At 34.0% G+C, this 25,138-nt stretch overlaps 1 protein-coding gene across 1 annotated transcript in view; it reads right to left on the bottom strand.

Moving 5' to 3' along the window:
* LOC114332375 (keratin-associated protein 19-2) overlaps positions 1-22,226 on the bottom strand; it is a 30,689-nt gene extending 8,463 nt beyond the window's left edge. Inside the window, exons 1-3 of the mRNA XM_028282160.2 lie at positions 22,167-22,226; positions 18,139-18,276; positions 9,670-10,018 (exon numbers count right to left, since the gene is read on the bottom strand). Of these exons, the coding sequence (XP_028137961.1) occupies positions 9,670-10,018; positions 18,139-18,150 (361 nt within the window). The 5' untranslated portion in view covers positions 18,151-18,276; positions 22,167-22,226. The remainder of the gene's footprint in view (positions 1-9,669; positions 10,019-18,138; positions 18,277-22,166) is intronic.
* Positions 22,227-25,138: the final 2,912 nt, after the last annotated feature.

Genomic DNA, 25,138 nt, shown 5'->3' with positions numbered 1-25,138 from the left:
TAAGAAATAGTTCCAATAGTATTTTTTCAAGAAATATTTTGATCCTGTGAAAAAAATCCTGCCTTGAAATCAGTAAATTTTAATTACTATGTAGTAAGAATGAATAACGCCCTGTTATTGAAGATAGTCAAAATAATCTTAAAAAATAAAAGATATATTAACAAGACATTAAATTTTTATTAAAAAACATCTTATGTTATACGAGTGAGCTATGGTTAAAAGCTACTAAAAGACAAGATTTGTTAGAGGAGGATTTAACTAGATACAGAATTTGCGAAAATCATTTTGAAAATAAATGTTTATGCACATCTTCACGACAAAAACTTTTGTATGACAATGCTTTGCCGTCAATTTTTACCGAATCTAAAGATATCTGCGCGAATACGTCTGAGGAGCCGCCGAAAAAAGTTCAAATATTGTCAGGTAAAAAATTAGGTAAATATCAATAATTTTAATAATAAAAAGATATGATTTTTCAGACAATAGAATAACGCCTGCGGCGGAAAATTTACAGGTAATATCCTCTCAACAAGTTTCTATCAGCCCCAGTAAGGGATAAGATGGACACAGTTCTACAAGAATTACAAAAGATATTTCCCAGTTATCACCTTCAGTATCATTACAAACACTAACATCTTTTATGTATAACTTGCCACGTGAATCTAAACTGAAATGTAAAATCAGGTTTTTAAAAAGAAAACATTTGAATAGAAAAATATGTAAAAAACAAAACGGTACAAAACAAGACTTAGAGCAGTTTAAATAATTATGTGGCAAATTTCTTAATAAATCATTGGCCGAAATTGTAAAAACTCAGGCACTGTTGCAGAAAAAAGTCCCAAAGGCCAGAAGATATTCTCAGGAATACAAACAATTCGCTCTCACATTATACTTTTTTGGACCCAAAACTTATCACTTTTTGAAAAAAATTCTTTATTTACCAACTAAACGTTGTTTCCATAATTAAATTTGATTAAATAATTAAATAACGTGGAACTTGAAAATTATTATATTAACAACATTTTATCTGGTTTTGTTCTGGAAGGCCATACCTAGAATTCCCAAATTACTGTCACCAAACGACTGTCACTTTTCTAATACCTAGTTTACTTTCTCTTGTTTTGATAAGTACAAGACTTTCTTTTGTTTTGTTGCTAGTTTACTTTCTCTTGTTTCGTACCTACCTAGAATTCCCAAATTACCCTATTATAATTATATCCTGTTCACTTCCAAGTAACTTTTTATTGTTTTTCAATATACACAGCAATTTAATAAATGGTCATTTATATATAAATCTTTAACGATTGTCACTTTTCTAACAGTTAGTTAACTTTCTCTTGCTTTGTTAAGGACATACATAGAATTCCCAAATTACCTATTTTATTTTTATTTCCTTTTTGGTTTAACACATAAATTTATTAAATGACCAATGTTTTGTTAAGTTTTTTTTGTCTTAATTTTTAGTGTAAATATAGTAAATATTAAATCAGGTGTAAAAGTAAGTATTATAGACCAAATGAACTATTTTGTAAGTTATCAATTGTATTGGTGCAAACACCGGCACAACAACTGTGCTCCTTAGAATTGCAAGCTGTAAAGCGCCCTTAAAGGGCGCTTTACAGCTTGCAATTCTACCTGCAAGACGCAAGAAAGTTGCCTAAAGGCATGCGCAGTATGTCGTCAGTTGATTATTGCATGCAACTTCTTGCAATTGCGCGATAATCGGTTTGGTGCCATTTTTTCTGCAAGTTTTCATGCAAGTCTAGGGGAATTTGATTTTTCCACAATAGCAAATGTCATTGACGACACGGATTCACGAATACATGCCGATCAGCTGTTTTCTGTTTGTGAAATATATCAACGATGGAAATGAATGAATAATGAAATGGCACTTTCTGAGATTCTATAATTATTGTAAATTGTAATAAGTTACGGAAGCTCTCTCTCCTCTAGCTAAGTACCTTAGGATAATAATTAATTTGTGTTTCGCAGAAATAGTATTTCGAAATATAGATTTCTTTGTAATTGTTCAATTTTTCCCAAGGGTTTATTAAAATGTACATCCATTCCTAGAAAATTACAGTCATTTTCATCATCTACTTGGATAAATTCTTTTGTTGGAGATACATTATTACCCCTCTTCTTGTTCAACTAAGACCTTACTCGCCTCGCCATCTCCGATCTCGGCGTTCTAAATTAGTGACTAAAAGGCTGGCTGCAACAATAATAATACTTAAAGTTGCTGCTACCGCCTTTTTCCTTTTATATTTGGTTATTTCTGATAGTCTTGGCATTTCGAAATTTACCAAGTTAAATAAACAGCAATAAAGTAATTAATAAAAAACAAAAGTTTATAAGTTAGGTTAAGGGTAAAACTTTCAAATTGCATGCAAGCCGGGTTGCAAGCTGTAAAAGACCATGCAATAGACTTTCATGAAAGTCTTGCATGCAAGAAATTGCAGCAAATTTTCTTGCAAGCTGTAAAGCGGTCTTTAGTTTCAAGGTTACCAATTATTGTACCGGCATCATAGCATAGCTTTCGCATCTGTGTTGGGTTAATCTGTGATATTACCAAAGAATACACCTTCCAACAAAATGTTGGATGGAGTATTCTTTGATATTACGATGAAACCCAATAGGAATGCGAAAAAAAGAAACACCCAGAAGGATATAGTTGGATGAGGACCTGAAAACCATGAATATAAGACAATGGATAAGAAGGGCACAAGAGAGATCTGAATGAAGGCACACAGCCAGATAGGCAAAGACCCATCCAGGGTTATGAAGGCAAAAGAAGAATTAATTAAAATGTATAGTTTTGCAAAGAATTCAACAATAGAACTACTTTCATTCTGAAGATTGTACCATATTATATTGTTAGTAGTGATCAATCGGTCGGTAGGTTTTGGGTAAAATAAAAGAATCAATTTACTTCTTGCACATCTTTAATGTACAATTTTTTTCATTTTTTTTTTCTAGAAACAGTAGAATTCGTCGGTATACTGCGAAAACCAGGTAAATGACAAATTTTAAAATATTGAGTTAATTATACCAAAATTCTCAGCTTTTTACGCTCTACATAAAGGTAAAACCCAGTAAATGATACGACTTACCATTCAGCAGATAATTTGTGTGATAAACAAATAAGTTACACATAACACATAACCAACTTTTCATTTTAAAGTAAAACAATATATCGCTACTTACTTCCACAAAATTAAAGGTCTGTTGCATGTAAAACCAAGTAAGCGCACATATATTATTTTGCCGGACAACAATATATTTCTACTGCTCTGTACCATATTCAGTAATTTTTTTTTTTTTTTTGAAAAATGGCTTTGGCAGAGCCAATTAGCCAGACTTGTTTGTGATTGATTGCAGATTCATAGTCATAAATTTCTTATAAACATAAGTACATTCTACAATATTATTTTTATAGATACATTGGTACATTGTGTACTTTTTTTATTTTGTTTTTTTTTTAATTATTTTACTGTTTTTTAAATATAAAATATATTTTAATTTGTGCGAAACACTTCTTTTTTTTATGTTTGTTTCTATTTTTTTTTCTTTTTTTGTTTGTTTCTATTTTTTTTTCTTTTTTTTTTATTTATTATTTTTTTTGTTATTATTTTATTATGTGTTTTTTTTATATATATATTTTTTTTTATTTTTTCAAACCACATTAACAAATTATGCCTATTATATTAAGTTTACAACTTGTATTTACATAATTTAACATGTTTATAAATGAGATGAAGAATTTCCATATCATTTGTAAATATTAAAGTATTAAGGTTTATTGGGAAAAAACATTTTAAATCTTTTAATTCTTTATAAAGGTCGTTTATGTTATTTATGTTTAAATGACATTCTAATATGACATGTGTTAGATCTCCGATTTTGCCACAAGTACAATTGGGAGTATCTGACAAGCCGATTCTATGCATGTAATATGGCGTAAGAGCATGATTGGCTCTCAGCCGATTAATGGTCTTTATAAAATGTCTGTTATATTCTGTATAAAACCATCGTTTTGAGAATATCCTAGGGTTACAATGAGCAAAATTTGAGCCAGTATTACATTCTCTGTAATGCAATTGCCAATTATTTTTAAGTTTTTGTCTGCTAAAAGTATCAATATCTGAAGCTGGAATTAAATTTTTGTTTATTTTTTCTCCGATTACATAAGCTGATTTAGCAAAATTGTCAACTATTTCATTGCCTTTTATTCCCGAATGACCCTTAATCCAAGCAATTGTTACATTTACTCCTAATTGTGTAATTTCAAACAGAGTTTTAAGTATATTCAATTCAATGTGGTTTGTGTGTTTGACTGTTTGAATGTTACTTAATCTGTCCACCACGCTTTTACTGTCAGTAAATATAACATAATTGCTAGTTGGATTCAGTAGTACATACTGAACAGCAAACATTACTGCTATCATTTCTGCTGTGTATATTGAGCATTCAATAGGTAGGCTATATTGATGATGGTAATTTGTATTTTCGTGGAATACTGCACAGCCCGTTCCATTTGCGTCTTTTGACCCATCGGTAAATATTCAGTAAAAAGGTGATAAATGTCTTTAATACATTTTACATGTATATTTTATTAAAATTTGTCATTCATATCGACTGGTAAAATCGATAGTATCGACTAGGTTTCTTTAAATGGTCAAGAGGTACAGGTATATGAGAAGTTTTTTTGTAAGACACTTTGTATTTTTTTTTGTATATCAGCGTCGTTAATGCAAGATTTTGTAAGAAAAATTGATATTCTATGTTGTTATGCAGATACGGACAAAAGAGGCAAGCATATACTGCCAAATAAAATAAGCAATGAAAACCGAAAAATTGTGAAGGCTCATATTGAGTCTTTTCCAACCATGGTCCCACATTATATTCGCCAAAGTTCGAAGCGTAGATATTTGGACAAAAATTTGAGTATAAGGAAAATGTATCAACTCTCTTTATATAAATGATTGCCAGCTGAAGAAACCGGAAGGTATTAGCGAAATTACATACCGAAGAATATTTTCTAACGACTATAATTTAAGCTTTTTTGTCCTAAATAAGACCAGTGTTTAGTTTTGTAATAAATAATATTTATTAGCCCTATCATATTATGATATGACTAATCCAACTAAGAAACCGGATTTAGAAAACCGTTACAGACAACATCAGAAAAAAAAAGAGGTATGGAATCTCGAAAAACGAAATGATAAGAAAAGCTCTAATCAACAACGGAATTTTGTTTCAATCACCTTTGATCTACAGGCTATACTACAGATTCCAGATTAACTGGACAATTCATATATTCTTCCCGAAAATTATTGGTCTACAATGTGTGTGTAAATGAAGCCGCATTACCAAATGTAGCTTACCGTTTTGCCTGGCCAGAAATTAACGGTAGACGAGGAAGTTCTTACAAATAATGTGATAACTCTCATATTATTATTAATTAATTAATCAATAACAATAAAAGAGTTATCGCATTATTAGTAATAAATGAAAAGGGTGTTGGGTATCTGTAATTTGAGAAAAAAATTTAATTAAAAGGATGTAATATATTGATGCTTGATATATTAAAACATAGTTTTTAATTAATTCCAAACAACTTTTCATAATAATAATTTTCGATATTGTAAAATATAAGGTACTCATGATCGAAATTCATATTTTTGATACTCATAAGATTGACACAATTTTATATTTGGTTGCATTTTAGTTTTTAGTCTATGCAAAGCATTTTATGAAGAATAATTTTTTTCCGTAAAATTAATAATAAAAAAGTTTCCCATATGGTTCCAAGTTACGCAGACACAATGTCTTAATTATTTTCTTTTTTTTTTCAAAATAAATTGTAAATTGTGGATTTTATTAGAGGAAACACTATTATAACTATTTAAAATGAATTATGGGCAGGCGTAGCTAAAATTAATTTAATTTTCACACCACTTAAAATAACAACTAATAAAAAAGATTGTACAATATTTTTTGCACGAAAACAAAAGTTTAAAATCAGGGCAGAACAGACCCAACGGATATTGCAATAATAGTCGTAGGTAATTATTAACACCAATATAAAATAAAATTTTAAACCTTTCACTGCAGGAAACCACCCGTTCACTAGTAACAGTAAATAATGTTTGTGCCTAATACACGCATAGACGAGAAGCGAAAAGTCAAATACATAATCATAGTTCATAGAGTATTTGTTTACTTAAGGGTAATTATCATAAATTTGAGTAAAAGATTCACTTTATTACGAGTAAAACTGCTTGATCCAGCAAGTTGTGTTTTTGTTGGAGTAAAACTGTTAAAAAGTTGCGTTTTATGGGTGTTAATTTATGTTTCTACTCGTTAAGGAGTGTGATTTGATGTTTATTTCACTATTTTGAGTCAGTGGCGTGCTGGAACTTTTCAAGCGGCCCGGTGATTTTATAGAAAAGCGGCCTCCAATCCTTATTTTATCTTCTATTATCAGAATTTTTATTTCTTATTTATAAGACAAAAATACTTATTCTTCTTCTATTTGTATAAACATGACTCTGTCTGTTTTTCAATGTGCCTCTAGTAAGTTGTCGTTCCAACGTTTTCGTGGTCTTCCCACTGATCGTCTTCCTATTGGGGAACCGTCTCTCGCTGTCCTTACTACTCTATTTGTTGTCATTTGGCGTATGTGGTCATTCCATTCTATTCTTCTGTTTCTTATCCAGTTATTAATATTGCCCACCTTGAATTTCCGCTGTATATTTGTACTTCTAGCTCTGTGTCTCATAGAGTCTTACCATCGATTTTTCGAACGATTTTTTGTCCTCTCTGTGTCGGGTCGTGTTTCTGCCGCGTATGTCATTATTGGTCTTATGACTGTTTTGTAAATTCTGCCTTTCATTTCTTTTCCGATATTTTTATTTCTCCATATTGTGTCATTCAGACAACCTGCTGCTCTGTTTGTTCTATTCACTTCTGTTTAGACCCTTTCGTAGCTAGATTGTGTGATATCTAGTTATTAAAACTCCATCACTTGTTCTATTAGCACTCCAGCTCCAATTTACATATTATTGAATTTGCTGTTATAACCATGCATTTTGTCTTTTTTGGGGAAATTAACATGTTAAATTTTCTGGCGGTTATGTTAAATTGGTGCAGCATACGTTGTAAGAAATGTTTGATCTCCTGCGAAGAGTTGAGTACGAAAGCAGTAAAGTTGGTCTGATAATCAATAAAGCTAAGAGAAAAATAGTGGTGGTCGACAGATTCGACACATTCAACTGACTAACATGTTACAGGAATACCAAATAGTGAACACCTTTTTCTCTCTCGGGTCTAGTACAACTAACGATGGTAACTGTGAAGCAAAAGTTAGGAGACGTATTGCAAAAAATGCGATGAGTCGCCTAACTAAAGTTTGTAAAGACAGATCTATCTCTCAAAATATCAAGATGAGACTGGTGAATGCCCTTGTATTCTCAATATTTCTATACGGGGCAGAGACTTGGACTCTTTGAGTCCAAGTGTGGTGCTTTTGAGAGCGGATGCCTTTGAGATGTGGTGCTGGAGAAGAATGCTGCGCACAATTTGGACAGCTCATAGGACAAACGTTTCCATTCTAAACCAACTCGAAATTAAAAAAAAAGTATGTCCACAATATGTCTGTAACGAATTCTGCAATTCTTCGGTCACATTGTTCACAGAGGTGACGATAGTTTAGAGATATTAATTGTTTCTGGAAACGTTCCGGGCCGAAGATCAAGAGGACGACCACCAACTAGATGGTCCGACCAAATTAAGAATTCAGCTAGAGAAGCTGAAGATAGAGACCAATGGAATAAAATTGTTAGGAATATTGGAAGAAATCACGATCCTCAGTAATGGGGAAACGACAAGAGAGAGATACGTTGTAAATCATCTTCACTTTGAGACATTAGTATTGCATCGCCTGCATAGCAGATTGTTTTAAGTTGTTTTTCCATTTATAAAAAATATTATAAAATCTATATTAAACATATATTTCTAATGGATCTATCCTCGCTAATTTCAAGATAACCGCAATACATCGGCTGATTCTGTCCAGTCAGCAAAACCGAAAACATCCAAAAATACTTAACGAACTTTTCCCAGAAACACATATCTAAAGAAATATATACAATTGCTGAATTGTATTTTGTGTAAAAGTCTGTGTTTATATTATCAGCCGAATAATACCTATTCATGGCTCAATTGAACGTCTTAATTTTAACCGTTTTGAAATACAGGGTGTGTATAAAACAGACAACTGGAATTAATGCAATATTATTCAAATGGCTCGAACACTATGTATGGAAATAAAATATTTTTGAAATGTTTTGTTAATATCATTCGATTAGAAATTAAAAAATTGTTACATCCAAAATTTTTTGTGAAAAAAACTTATTTGACCGGCCTCAATAGGCCGCGGCCTCTCGGTGATTGCACCGATTCATTTATATGGCCAGCACGCCACTGATTTTGAGTGTCGCTTTAGTTTACAACATAAAATCGATTGGATGGTATGCCAAGCGTAATTCAATCTACTTCGAAGAAAAAAATTAGGAAGGAACAAAAAAATGTAATATATTTTTGACGGAGTAAGTTCAACATTTCAGGACGGTAATAATTATTTTTTCAGTAATACCACAATATTTGACTTTTGAGATTTCTCTAGCTGTTCAGGAAATAATTAAAATTGTATGTAAAAAATGATTATCTCATTGAAAATCAATATTTCTTATTTACCAAACCTTCGGTTTGGCGCCCCTTTGGGGTTACGAACGCGTACGCCGCACGCGTTGCACGCCCGGTTACGGGGGCCCTGAGAATGGTGTTCATTTAAGCAGAGAAGAACAAGTTGAGGGAACTGAGTTTATAGATAATTTAGCAACTTTAAAATATGGTGATGACTCGCCTGAAATAATGGCAGATTTGACACTTTATCGGTCGAAGGAGGGATTTTTTGGAAAACCATACGTTCTAAAATCAATTGAAAAACTAGACCCAATCGTATGGTGGAAAGGTACAAGTTTCGTAAGAAAATGAACTAAAATAGAAGTTGATATTTAAGCATGCCTTCATCCAGTGCAGCGACTGAACGAAGTTTCAGTTCTTATGGTTATTTTATCCACTCCTCTAAAAGAAACCGGCTTACTGCTGACCTCTGTATGAGATAGTTGGCGACTCGTGAAAAACAAAATCCCACAACTTCTCATCAGTACGTTGAAGTGCAAAATGTATATGACCAGGATGAGCTAATGATAGAAATAGATTCTGAATCTAAGGCCTCATCTTTTTCACATTAGATCACCACATCCATTATTTGATGTTAAGAAAAATGTTTCATTTTTTTATCAAATAAATTTTGTGTTTTCTGTTGTTTTTGTATTTTTTTATATATAAAGAATACTTTTGTTTCATCTCATAATTTTGTACTTATATAATTTCGTGATTTGTATTACCCTATTACATCTTTAACAACAACCCTAAGCGCGTCATAGGGTTCATTCTCAGAAAATTCTCCATATAATATTCTTGAGAATACTCTCCGATTTTTCATTCTCGAGAATTTTCCAACACTAATACCAGCAACAATTTCATCATTTGAAGTTACTATCAATGCAATTTATTAGATTACCATTTTATAAAACTTACCATCATATCCATTAAAATCATCGTATATTCCACCGTATCCGCCGTATCCACCGTTTCCGCCGTATCCACCGTATCCATCGTATCCGCCGTATCCACCGTATCCACCGTATCCATCGTATCCGCCGTATCCACCGTAGTTAAATGGAGAGCGGTACCTGTAGAATCTATTGTAACCATAGGGATAGCCACCATATCTGCCATACCGGCCATATCTGCCATAACCAAGACCCCTAGAAGATCCTAGGCCACCAAGGATTGAGTTGAAACCGTTATCCCACCTTGATGCAGATGGATTTGGAGATGGAGATGGAGCTCCAACGGCGCATGCAATGAGCACAGCGATAACAACCTGTAGAAATAAAATTAATTTAAATGTGAAATATCCACTATTTTCAGATCTTATATTTTTACGGCCTTCTCCAACTGATTCTTCAAGGGAAGGTAAATGGTAAAAGATGACCGGGAAGAAAACTCATTTCTTGGCTTCAAAATTTACCAAAGTGGTATAACTCGCCTACCACTGAACTGTTCCGCGCTGCCGTAAACAAAGTCAAGATAGCCATGATGATCGCCAACATCCGGAACGGATAGGCAGTTTAAGAAGAAGAAGATATTTTTAAATGACAATAAAATTATCTGGGGTAATAAAACAAGTGTTTCTGTTAAACTCCAATGAGGGGATCATCATCATCATCATTCAATCTTCGTTTGTCCACTGCTGGACATAGATCTCCCTCTTAATTTTTCATCTGTCTCGACAGCAATCTTGTGCCTCTTGCATCCAATTCCTATTACAACGTTTTAGCTTTTAGATCATCCGTTCAACGTATTGGTTGACTTCCTTTGCTTCTGTAGGTATCATCTCTTGGCCTCCATTCCAGTATCCGTTTTGTCCATCTGTTATCGGTTATTCGAGCCAGATGACCTGCCTAGTTCCATTTCAGTGTTGGTATTCTCCCCACTACATCAGCCACTCCTGATCTTTGTCGTAGATGGCGGTTTGAGATCTTGTCTCGTAGTGAAACGCCCAACATAGTACGCTCCATCGCCCTTTGAGACATCGGATCTTTTGCACTGTTCTCCTTGTCATGATCAACGTCTCCGCTCGGTAAGTCTTCTTCTTCTTCATGTACCATGTCATTTCAGAACGTTGGTTACCATCATAGCTATCTTAATTTTATTCACTGCCACCCTAAATAGCATGCTTGTATCAACACCATACCAATCTCGCAAGTTCTTCAACCATGAGGTTCTTCTTCGTCCTGGACTGCGTTTGCCTGCTATTTTTCCTTGCATGATATTTTGTAGCAACCTATATTTAGGACCTCTCATTACATGTCCGAAATACTTCAGCTTTCTCTGCTTGATGCTTTTTATGATCTCAGTAGTCATGCTGAGACATTCTAGTATTGTGGAGTTTCGAATCTTCTTCACCCAGGAAATTTTTAAAATTCTTCTATAGCACCATATTTGGAAAGCCTCAAGGCGATTTAGATCGATTTTATTCTCAGTCCAGGACTCGACACCATAAATTAAGACCGAGAACACGTAGCAGCGAAGTAGGCGGATCCTCAATGTCAATTTTAGGTCTCTGTTACATAACACCTTGGACATCCTTCTAAAAGCGGCTCTAGCCTGCTCTATCCTAGATCTAATTTCGCCGTGACTTTCTGCGTTACAATTTAATTGCTGTCCAAGGTAAACGATTTTATCAACTTGCTCAAGTTTGGTATTATTTACATATATAGACGGTTTTATATGCTGTTATTTACTTATTACGAGTAGTTTGGTTTTCGGTATGTTCAGATCAAGACCTGCCTCCCTACAACTCTCAACGACACTATCAAGTAGTGTTTGCAGATCTTCTTGACTAGAAGCTAGGAGTACTGTATCGTCCGCATATCGCAAATTATTGATGACTTCACCGTTCACAAGTATTCCTTCTTGTTTTTTAGAAAGTGCTTTTCTGAAAATTCTTCGGAGTAAACGTTGAAAAGCAGGTGTGGCAAGAGGCATCCCTGCCGTACTCCACTTTAAATATTAAGAGCCTGTGATCCCACACCATCTACTAAAACTGATGTTGTTTGATTCCAATATAAATTTGCAATTATTCGAATATCTCTGCCGTCCAAGCCAATGTCTTTTAGAGCTTCGATCAATATAGTGTGCTTAACATGATCAAATGCCTTTTGGAAGTCAATAAAACAACAGTATATGTCTACAGATATATCTCGACATCTTTGAGCAAGTACGTTCATTCCATACAGTGCCTCTCTCGTTCCAAACCCGTTACGGAAACCAAACTGTGTGTCATCCAGGTATTCCTCGCATTTATTGTAGATACGACCATTTATTACCTTCAGAAAAATTTTCAATAAGTGATTTAACAAACTGATGTTTCTATAATCAGCACAGGTTTTTGCTGTTGTCTTCTTAGGTAGAGCTATAAACAGTGAATTAGACCAACCATTAGGTAGTTGTCCGGTGATATAAATGGTATTGAAAAACGAAGTTATAGCCTCTAAAACATTGCTATCAATACCTATCAATCTCCGTAAGTCAATACTGGCAAAACACACTAAAAAGTAATGAGGATAACTCTGATGAGATGAATGAGAGGATAACTGTATCGTATTTCTATAGGTTGCTCGTAAATGACGAGTAATTGTATAACTATGTAGGAGTAATTGTATAACTATGTTCTTGACCTAAAGTTCTTGATGCAATAATAGTTCAGAGTAATAAGGATTTTCTCGGGGCACTGAAAGATCCAGGCAGCTGACTACTTTTTAGTTATTGTAAACCTATTGGAACAAAACCTACCTGTTTCCTGCCTAGAGTCCGCGTCCGTTTTTTAATTATTAACAATTTAGTGCAAAAATCGCGACTTTTTTATTTTTTGCACTCCATTAAAAAGCTAAAAAGTTGACATAAAATTACAAAATTCAGTTTTTTTAGAACATTGAAAAACCTTAAAATGCCGATTTTTGAAAGTTAAAAAGTTAATTTGTTGCTACGCAAACTGCAAAATAAGTGAAAATCGTTATTTTTGTTAATAACTTTTACTAAAACAACCTTATAACTTTAGTGTTTCACCCAAAGTTGGGTATTGGCGTACTTAACAAACATTCAAAATTTGAGACCGATACATTAATTAGTTTAAGAGTTCTTCTATTTGTTTCTCCCAGAGACCTTTATTTCGCAATAAGATAAGACAGAAAATAATGAAGATAGGGCAATTCTCAATATGCCAAATGAAAGTAGAAGAGTGATAGTATCAAAATGTATTAAAAAAGGATAAAAAATACTTAATATAGTCAAAAATCCTAATGCAAAGTTTTTGAAATTTTGTAGTTTATAAACATTTAGAATAACTTTGAAAATTCTGTCCGTAGAAAAAATCTTTTTATATATTCGAAAAGATAGTATTTTAACACGAATTTTCAAATAAAAAAATTTAGCCTGGGTTCATTTGGGACAAAGTTAGCCATATGTTTTTTGTAATTCACAGCTAACTTGTTTATAATAATTAAGGAATCTCATTAATGCTTTTTTAAAGAATGGGATTTGTATTTTTTCTTAAAAAATTTACACAAACGTTGTACTTTCACAGCACCCTCTACGATTTTTCAAAAATGTAGTTCAAACGATTACTAGGGGGAACCTACAAATCCACCGAGTTAAAATACCGAAAAAGCAATTTCGAACGAATGTAATTTTCTGTATCTCTGGATCAACTCAATGGATTTTGATCTTTCATGTTTTAATTTGTATGTAATTTCTACGTACATTACAAATACGCAATTTGTTTATAAATTTATTAATTAATAAACAGTCTAATTTGTTGAAACAATTTTTGAAAAAATATTTTTTACAAAAATATATTTTTTAATCATAATATCATTAATGATCATAGGAAAAGTTAAAGTACACTTTAATAAATAAATGATTTTTATTAGATAATTATTTCTTACTTATAAAAGAAAACTTATTCCTTTTGCTAGCAGTTGCCGTTAGGGCATCTATGCCATTTCGTTCGTTGCAATCCGGGACTGCACGCTGGGGTTTGTTTTGGTTGGATCAGAGAGGGCAGCATATGTGCCTCCTGATGAGAGACTAATAAGTTTCGAAACCGGTAGAGGTGCTTGCTGCACTTTCTGATTGGACTGGAATATGGTTCGGTTGTATTTTCGTTTTGCAACGAAATTGAAAATCGTTATTCATTTTTTATTTACATTTACTCTGATTGGAGTATGAAGGGAACCATTCTCGTTGGAACTTTACCGCGCTGAGCAGATGGGACGTGAATTGTAAATTGTAGAATTCCCTCATCTTCCTTAGTCTCAGCATCCGTATGGCTTGCAAATTGTAGAAGCCTCGGAGGTGTAACCAGAGAAGGCTCCCATTGTTTTCATTCTGGTGGGGTGTAGAATAGCATTATGTTGTTTTATATGCCATTAGAGTGAAAACTTATTCTTTTTGCTAGCAGTTGCCGCTAGGGCATCTATGCCATTTCGTTCGTTGCAATCCAGGTCTGCACGCTGGGGTTTGTTTTGGTTGGATCAGAGAGGGCAGCATATGTGCCTCCTGATGAGAGACTAATAAGTTTCGAAACCGGTAGAGGTACTTGCTGCACTTTCTGATTGGACTGGAATATGGTTCGGTTGTATTTTCATTTTGCAACGAAATTGAAAATGGTTATTCATTTTTAGGTAATTATTTATTGAAGATAATTTATTTATTAAAGTATACCTTAACTTTTTCTATGATTAATAACGATAGTATGATTAAAATCATAGATTTTTGTGAAAAAATTATTTTTTCAAAAATTGTTTAAACAAGTTAGACTGTTTATTATCTCTAGACAAATTGCATATTTGTAATGTACATAAAAATTACATACATATTAAAAAAAGAACGATCAAAATATATTCAGTAGATCCCGAGATATAGAAAATGATAGTAGTTTTAAGTTGCCTTTTTTAGTTTTTGAACTCGTGCATTTGTCGGCTCCCATCTCCCCCTTCACTTACCACGATTAGTCACCAATTAAACTACATTTTTAAAAATTCGTGTAAAATACCAGCTTTTCTAATATGTAAAATGATTGTTTCTACGGATAATATTTTTAAAGTTATTCTAGTTGTGTATAAACTACAAAATTTCACAAATTTGGCATTAGGATTTTTGACTATATTAGATATTTTTTTTATCTTTTTTTAGTACATTTTGATAGCATCAGTTTTCTACTTTCATTTGGCATACGCAGAATTGCCCTATCTTCATTCTTTTCTGTCTTATGTTATTGCAAAATACAGGTCTCTGGGATAAGCAATTAGAATAACTCTTAAACTAATTAATACATCTATCTCAAATTTTGAGAGTTTGTTAAGCACCCCAATACCCCGGACTGGGACGTTTCGCCGTCGCCGTTTCGCCGTCGAGCCACTTCGCCGTCGGCCGTTTCGCCGTCGAGCCAGTTCGCCGTCGGCCGTTTCGCCGTCGCCATCCCGGCATTGGTTAAGTTTACAAGAACGTTCTATTATTTCTAGGAAATTAAGGACAATAAACAAGAGTATAATAATTAGAATACATCATTAAATAGATAAATATGACTTTTATCAGATTCCCGGAAATAAACAATATTGAGAGAAGGGATTTCAATTTCAATTGTTTTTACCGTATCAAAAATAAAAACTTTCATTATGCAAAACGTTCGAAAACCATTCAAAACTTATATACAAGTAATGATCATCCAGAAATTATAAGTACGAATGCTAACAACGGCGAAATGGCGACGGCGAAATGGCTCGACGGCGAAACAGCGACGGCGAAATGGCTCGACGGCGAAACGGCGACGGCGAAATGTCCTAGACCCCCAATACCCAACTTTGGGTGAAACACTAAATTTCTCAGGTAGTTTTATTAAAAAAAGAGTTATTAACAAATAACGCTTTTCACTTATTTTGCAATTTGCCTAGCAACAAATTAACTTTTTAATTTAAAAAAATCGGCATTTTGAAGGTTTTTTAATGTTCTAAAAAATTAAATTTTATAATTTTATGTCAACTATTTAGCTTTTGAATTGGGTCCAAAAAAAAACAAAAAAATCGCGATTTTTGCACTAAATTGTTAATAATTAAAAAACGGACGCGAACTCTAGGCAGGAAACAGGTAGGTTTTCTTCCTATAGGTATACAATAACTAAAAAAGTAGTCAGCTACCTGGATCTTTGAGTGTCCTGAACACGGTCTATTTCTAGCTTATTACCCTGGAGTATAAAATCAGACGAATCAAGAAATAAACTGGACCAGACAAAATTTCCAGAATTTGGAAAGTGGACAAGACAGAAGAATAAGGAGTAATTGAGAAAGAGACCAAGATGAAACCCAGCTTGGATTTAGGAATGCGCTAGGTGCCTTTGAGCCACTTCTTGGCGTAAATGTACTCCTTCAAAAATTCCGCGACCAACGTAAAATATTTACATGGCTTTCATTGAGTACGAAAATGCTTTTGATAGGGTACAACATGGGAAACTTTTGAATGTATTAACAACCAAAAGTATTGATGGTAGAGACCTAAGTATATTATAAAACTTGTAAAATATTGAATGGGTTGCATATGTGAGTCCATATTAAATGTAGTAATGAAACACAGACTTACTCACAATCATTTAATTGTACTTTGACGACCGGTTTCGATCTCTGCATTATACAGATCATCTTCAGGTCGGCGTTACAAGTAGTTAAATGCTACAATAAAGAAAACCAGAGTTAGAACATTATCTGGTTGCACAAGTGTTAACAGAAAGCCAAATTCGAAAAATTTTTTTGCAATAAAGGTTTTCAACTGTTGACATTTCAGAATATTGATACCTACAAATGCACACCTATGAGTTAAAATGCTCATAAGCATATATGAGCAAATGGGTGCATGTAGTTTGTGAGTATGTGTTGAAATTTAAATTATTAACAATTAAAAACAAATTAAACCATTAAGCAAACTTAAATATGCATCCAAACTCAAAATAACAATAACAAATAGATAGTAATATTGTTCAAACCTACTTACATGCCGTTACAAGAGATGCGTTGCCACTTAGTTGTTATCATATTAATTCGTCCAACTTATGCTGATTGGTTTGCTGGTAGGGTTATACGGCAAACAGACATGTTACGCAGGTCGAAACAAAGTAAATTTTTGAATTTGGAAAGGATCCTGAAAAAAAAAATTTACTTTGTTTTGACCTGCGTAACATGTCTGTTTGCCGTATAACCCTACCAGCAAACCAATCAGCATAAGTTGGAGGAATTAATATGATAACAACTAAGTGGCAACGCATCCCTTGTAACGGCATGTAAGTAGGTTTGAACAATATTACTATCTATTTGTTATTGCTATTTTGAGTTTGGATGCATATTTAAGTTTGCTTAATGGTTTAATTTGTTTTTAATTGTTAATAATTTAAATTTCAACACATACTCACAAACTACATGCACCCATTTGCTCATATATGCTTATGAGCATTTTAACTCATAGGTGTGCATTTGTAGGTATCAATATTCTGAAATGTCAACAGTTGAAAACCTTTATTGCAAAAAATTTTTTCGAATTTGGCTTTCTGTTAACACTTGTGCAACCAGATAATGTTCTAACTCTGGTTTTCTTTATTGTAGCATTTAACTACTTGTAACGCCGACCTGAAGATCATCTGTATAATGTAGAGATCGAAACCGGTCGTCAAAGTATAATTAAATGATTGTGAGTAAGTCTGTGTTTCATTACTACATTTTATAAAACTTGTATTGGAAGCAGAAAGCAGCCGTACGAGTCGATGAGAGATTAACCGAGGAATGTAACATTAAGAGATGCGTCAGACAAAGAGTTCATATCTGCCGTTAGTTAATATCTACTCGGATATAATTTTTAAACAGGCTTTGCAAGATAAAGACTTTAAAGTGAAAATCAATACTGAACCGATGTTAGATACGTTGATGACACTGTTATTGTATGCGACAGATTCCACAGCCTTGTACTAAAGGAAAAAAAAACTTAAGAAAACTATACTCCTTTCCTCGAAAATAGGATTGCGAAACTCATATCCACCTATGGGTTCCGCACTTAATATATAAATAAAAATAAATAAATAAACAAGTTAATAAATAAAAACCTATCCGTGTCTGCCATAACTGCACCACCGAAATTACTTTTAAACATTTTATTTTAGAATGCCAAAGATCCACATCAACCAAATAAGAAAAAGCGACATGACTAAATGACTATGTAGCAACAGGAAAGATCTAATAAGCTGCCAGCTCAATCAATATTTGATGAAATATTCTAATTTGTGTTGTACCATTCGCTAATACCTTTCAGAGTTGATGCACAGTTATTTTTGTTTAAATAAAAAAAATCTGAAAATCCTAATAAACAATTATAGTAGGTATGTATAATGTAAAAAATACTTACAAATTTCAGCATGATGAAGGCGTGGACAAAAACACAAGCAACAATGGTAATTTGGAGTGGAAATACTTTTATATAAAAAGGAAAATTAATTTTTAAGTACCTTCTAATTGAATTTCTTCAACTAATCTCCTAATTTATCTAAAACCATTAACATAACACATTATCACATATCTAAAATCATTATTATCACAGAATTTTTTATATTTTATTTTGATATACAATATTTTACATCGATACTACATCGGGATGTATGGGATGTATTATAGGGGTAGTACCTTTCTATCGGAACGGCCACATCGAGCGTCATGGACGGGAGATGGTTCTTGATAACTGGTCCCCATAAGACATCCAACTCTCATTTATGGCTCCTCGTGCCACATCCCGGGCAACTGCATTGGCCTGCAGGCTAAACTAAGTGAGGGTAACCAGATATGGTGAAATCTACCGAATGATTGCCGGTATAAGCAATCCCACCACTTACTGGCCAACGGCTTCGGGCGGATGAGCTAGTATGTGGAAGGGCACTCTTTTGTCCTGAGATCGAGAAATCGGTCTCGAAGGCGGATGAACCAAGGATGGTCAACGGTGGAAGGATGCAGAAGGCAACGGGGAACCACTGCATTAAAGACTCATAGAGTACCCCTAGTTAAGTCATTACGGCGTACACCAAAAATAGTGGAAACTCTACTGATCATGGGAATCGGATACCAAGATCCGGCAGAGAGAGAAAAGCACAAGACTACAAGGCTCACTCGGTCGTAAACCTGCAAAATCCTTGTACAAAAATGCAGAAACCAACAACTTTAACAGTTGCAACGTGGAATGTGAGAAGTTTGTTCTCTGCAGGAAAGCTGGATAATGTTGAACAAGAAATGAATAGACTAAACATCTATGTTTTAGGAATCAGCGATACACAATGGCCAGGATCTGGGAAATGTTCAACACGAAATGATGGCGTATTTTATTACTCCGGAATCGACAACAACACCCATCGGTACGGAGTTGGAATCATCATTTCAAAGAAATGGAAAAATTCTCTGATTACCTGTACTTCTTACTCAGAACGCTTAATATTAATACAAATTAAAGAAAGACATAACTTAATAAATTTAATCTTATTCAAGTCTATGCACCAACAGCAGATAAAGATGACGATGAAATAGAACAATTCTACAACGACTTAGAAGAAATGCTGAAAGCAATAAAAAAGCAACACATTAACATAATAATGGGCGATCTTAATGCCAAGGTCGGTCAAGGTAAGGTAGGAGAACATGTAGGAAACTATGGACTTGGAAACAGAAACGACAGAGGAGATCGATTGATTCAATTTTGCCAGAGCGAAGACTTCGTAATAACAAACACCCTTTTCAAATTAACTTCTCGGCGATTATATACATGGACATCTCCACAAAATACCAAAGAAAAAATAGTGAGAAATCAAATAGACTACATTCTGATAGCAAGGAGGTATCGTAATGCTGTTAAATGTACTAAGACGTACCCAGGAGCTGATATAGGCTCAGATCATAATCCGGTAGTTACTGTGATAGAGGCGAGACCAAAAAAGATTAGCAGACCACACAGAAGGACACTAGATTTAGATAAACTTAGAAACAAAAATATACGACAAGAAACAGGAGAAGAAATAAATGAAAACCTCAGTTCAGTGCAACAACAAATTAACGATACAGATAACGTTAACCAAAAATTAAAGTACATAAATACAGCTAGACAAACAGCAGGAAAGAAACATCTGACAAAAACGACAACAAAGAACAAGGGGTGGATGACACAGGACATACTAGACTTGATGGAACAAAGAAGAAAGATGAAGAATTACCTAGACAAATACAAAGAAATAAACAAACAAATAAAAAAGAGAATAAAAGAAGCCAAAGAGGCGTGGATTAAAGAACAGTGTGAAGAAATGGAAACCTGTGAGAAAAAGTACGATGCGTTCAATATGCACAAAAAAGTAAAAGAGATAACAGGAAGCATAAAGAAATGCCAAATAGGTAAACTTAAAGACAAAGATGGAAATCTTATTGTAGATCTAGAGAATAAAATAAAAAGGTGGACAGAATACCTGAATGAATTATTTGAAGACGATAAAAACAACTTAACTCAGATAATCAATGCAACTGGGCCAGACATATTGAAAGAAGAAGTAGAATACGCAATAAGAAATGCTAAAAATGGAAAAGCAAACGGACCTGATGAAATCCCTACAGAACTGCTGAAGCTTTTGAATGATAAATCCGTAACCATAATATTGCATATATTCAATACAATATACAGTACTGGTATAATACCGCAAGAATGGTTGCTGTCTACGTTTGTCACCATACCGAAGAAAACTAAGGCAATGCAATGTTCAGATCATCGAACAATCTCCTTGATGAGTCACCTGCTTAAAATATTTCTTAGAGTCATCCACAACCGAATCTATCAAAAACTAGACATCGATATTAACGATACACAGATGGGATTCAGAAAAGGATTAGGTACAAGGGATGCTCTCTTTGCCTTGAACGTTCTAACACAGAGATGCCTAGATGTTAACCAAGAGGTACACGCCTGCTTTATAGACTTTGAAAAGGCCTTTGACAAAGTTCGCCACAGTAAACTCAAAGAAATCCTGGAGAGTAAGAACATTGACACCAGAGACATACAAATAATATTAAATGTGTACTGGAATCAGCGAGCTAATATAAAAATAGAAGACCAAACATCGGACGAAATAGAAATACGTAGAGGGGTACGACAGGGTTGTATATTGTCACCGCTCTTGTTTAATATCTAAAGCGAACAAATATGCCAAGAAGCTCTCTCATATGCAAACGAAGGGATAATAGTCAATGGAGAAGTTATCAATAACATTCGATATGCTGACGATACTGTGATAATGGCAAGAACAGCGCAAGATCTACAACATCTAGTTGAAAGTATGAATGAGATATGTAATAACTACGGCATAAGGATGAACGTCAAAAAAACCAAATATATTACCTTCAGTTAGAATCCAATAAATGATACTAGTATCACAATAAACGGTACCCAACTTGAAAAAGTAAACGAATACAAATACTTGGGAACCCTTATCAATGAAACAGGTGACCAAAATCACGAGATAAAAAGACGTATTGAAATTGCCAGATCTACTTTTATAAAAATGAAAAAATTATTTTGTAATCGTGATATTAGTATTCATCTACGAACTAGAATGTTAAAATGCTATGTATTCAGTACTTTGCTCTACGGTGTTGAGTCATGGACTCTTAAACAGAGGAATATTAAAAATCTTGAAAGCTTTGAGATGTGGTGCTACCGCAGTATACTAAGAATAAGTTGGGTGGATAAAATTACAAATGAAGAAGTAATACGCAGAATAAATAACGAGCCAGAAGTTCTACTGAATATAAAAAAGAGAAAACTTAAATACTTAGGCAACCTGATGAGGGGACAAAAGTACACATTCCTACAAAATATAATGCAAGGAAAAATCCATTGACGAAGAAATCCAGACCGTAGAATAATGTCCTGGATGAGAAATTTGAGAGAGTGGTTTTGCTGTACCACTAACGATTTGTTCAAAACAGCAGTAAATAAAATTAGAATCGACCTAATGATATCCAATCTCCGATAGGAGAGGCACTCAAAGAAGAAGAAGACATGGATACTAAACCAAATGTAAATATGCAGAAGTCTACTGAACTCCTTGAAAACTGCCTTGAAAAGGCAGAATTTACAAAACAGTCATCAGACCAATAATGACATACGCGGCAGAAACACGACCTGATACAGAAAGGACAAAAAGAATGCTAGAAACAGCAGAGATTAAAATATTGCGAAAAATCGATGGTAAGACGCTGTCGGATAGAGCTAGAAGTGCAGATATACGAAGGAGATGCAAGGTGGACAACATTAATAACTGGGTGAAAAGCAGAAGAGTAGAATGGAACGACCACATAAGCTGAATGACAACAAATTAGTTGAGTTATCCCTCAATTAAACACATCATTTACCAGATAAGGTAAAGCAACTTCCAGGGGGGACTTTTTATAAAAACTTATCTTTATACGAAGATATACGATGTAGTACTATATGTATACAGTTGCGCCAAAAAATGATACAGTGGCAGGCTGTTCTGTTACAATTCACATATTCTTATCACGTCGTCCCTTATCCGATCCTTTTGCAGCGTTCGTATTGCCGAATCATTCAGCATGCTTTAAGCTATCAAATAAATTTCGTCAACAAATTAGCAAGTTGCTGTATGCACAGACCCTCTAGCCTCAATCTAATCTAAAATTTATTCACTGATCATCCTATCCGTCGAAAGATCCATGATAATTACCAACTTATCTTTTTCCAAAATATATCAGTTACTCCAATCTGGTTACGATTCCATCTTCGTATAATAGGCAAAAAACTTTTAAAACCACCACGCAAAACTTGCCTCAACATCATTATGATCCTGCTGGTAACATCCAAATTAGTTATGACTTTTACAGCAAGAGTTACGGCAATTATAAAAAACTACCAATGTTTAACATAAATTATATGCAATTAATTAAAAAACATAGAGTCATAATACCGAAGTATACAGAGTCCAAACAAATCAACAAAGCAATACTAAATTCCGTACTAGAAGATTTTGTAGACAAAGACATAACTACTATTTACACTGATGGATCTAGGACGATAAATGGCGTCGGTTGTGCCGTTTTTATTCAAACCGCCAACCAATCATTATTGTATCAGCTCCCAAAGCATAGCAGTATATACACTGCAGAATTATTTGCTATTCAAAAAGCCATAAGTTTGTTAATATCAAGAAATATTGAAAAAGCAGTTATTATGTCAGATTATCAATCTTCATTGATGTCTATTCAAAGTACCAAATTCGAGACGCTAAAATGTCCAATATTATGCGACATTAAAAGATACCTTCAAAATATTGATGTAACTTTTGTTTGGGTAAAAGGACATATAGGGATAATGGGTAATGAAAAAGCTGATCAATTGGCTAAACTTGCAATTACAGAGGGAGAATTCTGTAATATAATTACTGAAAGAGATAACAAAAATATTATACAATTTAACATCCAGTCGCAATGGGAAAATCAATATATTAATCTAGCAAATTCATCATTCAACCCATACTTTAGTATTCATCCAAAATTGCCAGGTTCTTCTTATTTTAAATTAATGCACACACACTCTAAATTATTTTCCGCCTGCTTATTTCGTATTAAAACAAACCATGGCAAATTTCCTGCTCACTTATCCAAATTAGGTATAACACAAAATGCATTATGTAGCTGTGGGTCTTTCGGAGACTTAAATCATATATTTTTTAATTGCAATAATTATAACTTAAATACAAAAATTCTAATACAATCACTTATTCAAAAGAATTATTTACCACCTTACCATATCCATAATGTTGTCTGTACCGCTGATATGAACATATTAAATCTGCTAGTTAGTTTTCTCAAAAGTAATAATATATATTTATAAATGTTTATAATATGAATTTATTTTATTATCGTACATAATTATCTTGATAATTATGACATAAAAAAAATCTGTGGCAAATGGACTTGCATCCAAGCCAAAAACAAGCACACACACACACACACACACACACACACACACACACACACACACACACACACACACACACACACACACACACACACACACACACACACACACACACACACACACACACACACACACACACACACACACACACACACACAGTTATGACTTAAAATCTTGTATTAAAAGAAAACCAAGAACAATATGGCAACAATACTGGGATGCCAACTACTCATCATCATCATCACGTAGCGCTACAACCCTGGGTGGGTCCTGGTTGACTGTACAACTTTCTTCCAATTTGTTCGGTCTTCCATGAACCTAGGGTCAAATGGGATGTTCGTTTTTCGGAGATCTGCTTGGATGTTATCTCTCCATCGCATTCTGGGACGTCCGAGTGGTCTTTTGCCTGTAGGAATCTCCTCCCATACCAGTCTTACAAGTCTCTCGTTATGAAGTCTGTGCACGTGGCCTGCACATCTTAGTCACTGTGATTTAATTTCTTGGACAATATCGGTGTCATTGTAGATTTCTTTTAATTCAAAGTTGGTTCTGATCCTATACTGGTTTGTGTTAATTTCGTGGTGAGGTCCGAAAATTTTTCTAAGTATTTTTCGTTTAAAACGTCTGAGCTTTTCTTCGTTTGATTTGGTCATGGTCCACGTTTCGCAACCATATGTTCGTACAGGTCTGACGATGGATTTATAGATTTTGATCTTGGAACTTCTTGTAAGATTTTTTGATTTTCCATCCAGTGCGAATAGACAGCGATTTTCTGATTGGATTCTGTCTTTTATTTTTTCAGTAACATCGTTGTCAGCTGTGATTACGGCCCCCAGATACTTAAAACGTTGTACTCTTTCGAAATAGAAGGTGTTGACCGTCACATTTTGTCCTATCTTGTCTCTTCGTGTCGTTCTATTTATACACATATATTTCGTCTTCTCTTCATTAATCCTCAGACCTACTTCGCTTGTTGCTCCTTTCACCTTGTTGAAAATGGCTTTTGTGGATAGGATGGAGTCTCCAACGAGATCAATGTCATCTGCGTATGCTAGTAATAACTTGGGACCTTGAACCGAAAGCAGTTCTGTTTTTATTTCGGCCGACCTCATGGCTTTCTCTAATACAAGGTTAAAAAGGAGTGGAGATAACGCATGACCCTGTTTGAGTCCACTGTCGACTTCGAAGCTGCCAGACAATTTATTATTTACACGTTCTTTTGATATTCCACCCTCCATACAGACTTTAGTCATCAGAGTACCAACTACTCAGCTTACATCAAATCCAATATTTAATCTACCTCCTATTTTTGGCTCTACAAGCTTATACAAATGAGCTCGACAAGTCTTATCGTGGCAAGGAGACTCATGGGAGAAGACGATACAAC

This window comes from Diabrotica virgifera, chromosome 5, assembly GCF_917563875.1.
Source record: "Diabrotica virgifera virgifera chromosome 5, PGI_DIABVI_V3a".
Classification (NCBI taxonomy): domain Eukaryota; kingdom Metazoa; phylum Arthropoda; class Insecta; order Coleoptera; family Chrysomelidae; genus Diabrotica; species Diabrotica virgifera.
The sequence above is the reverse complement of the archived record's forward strand: the minus strand, read 5'-3'. Positions and strand labels throughout refer to the sequence as shown.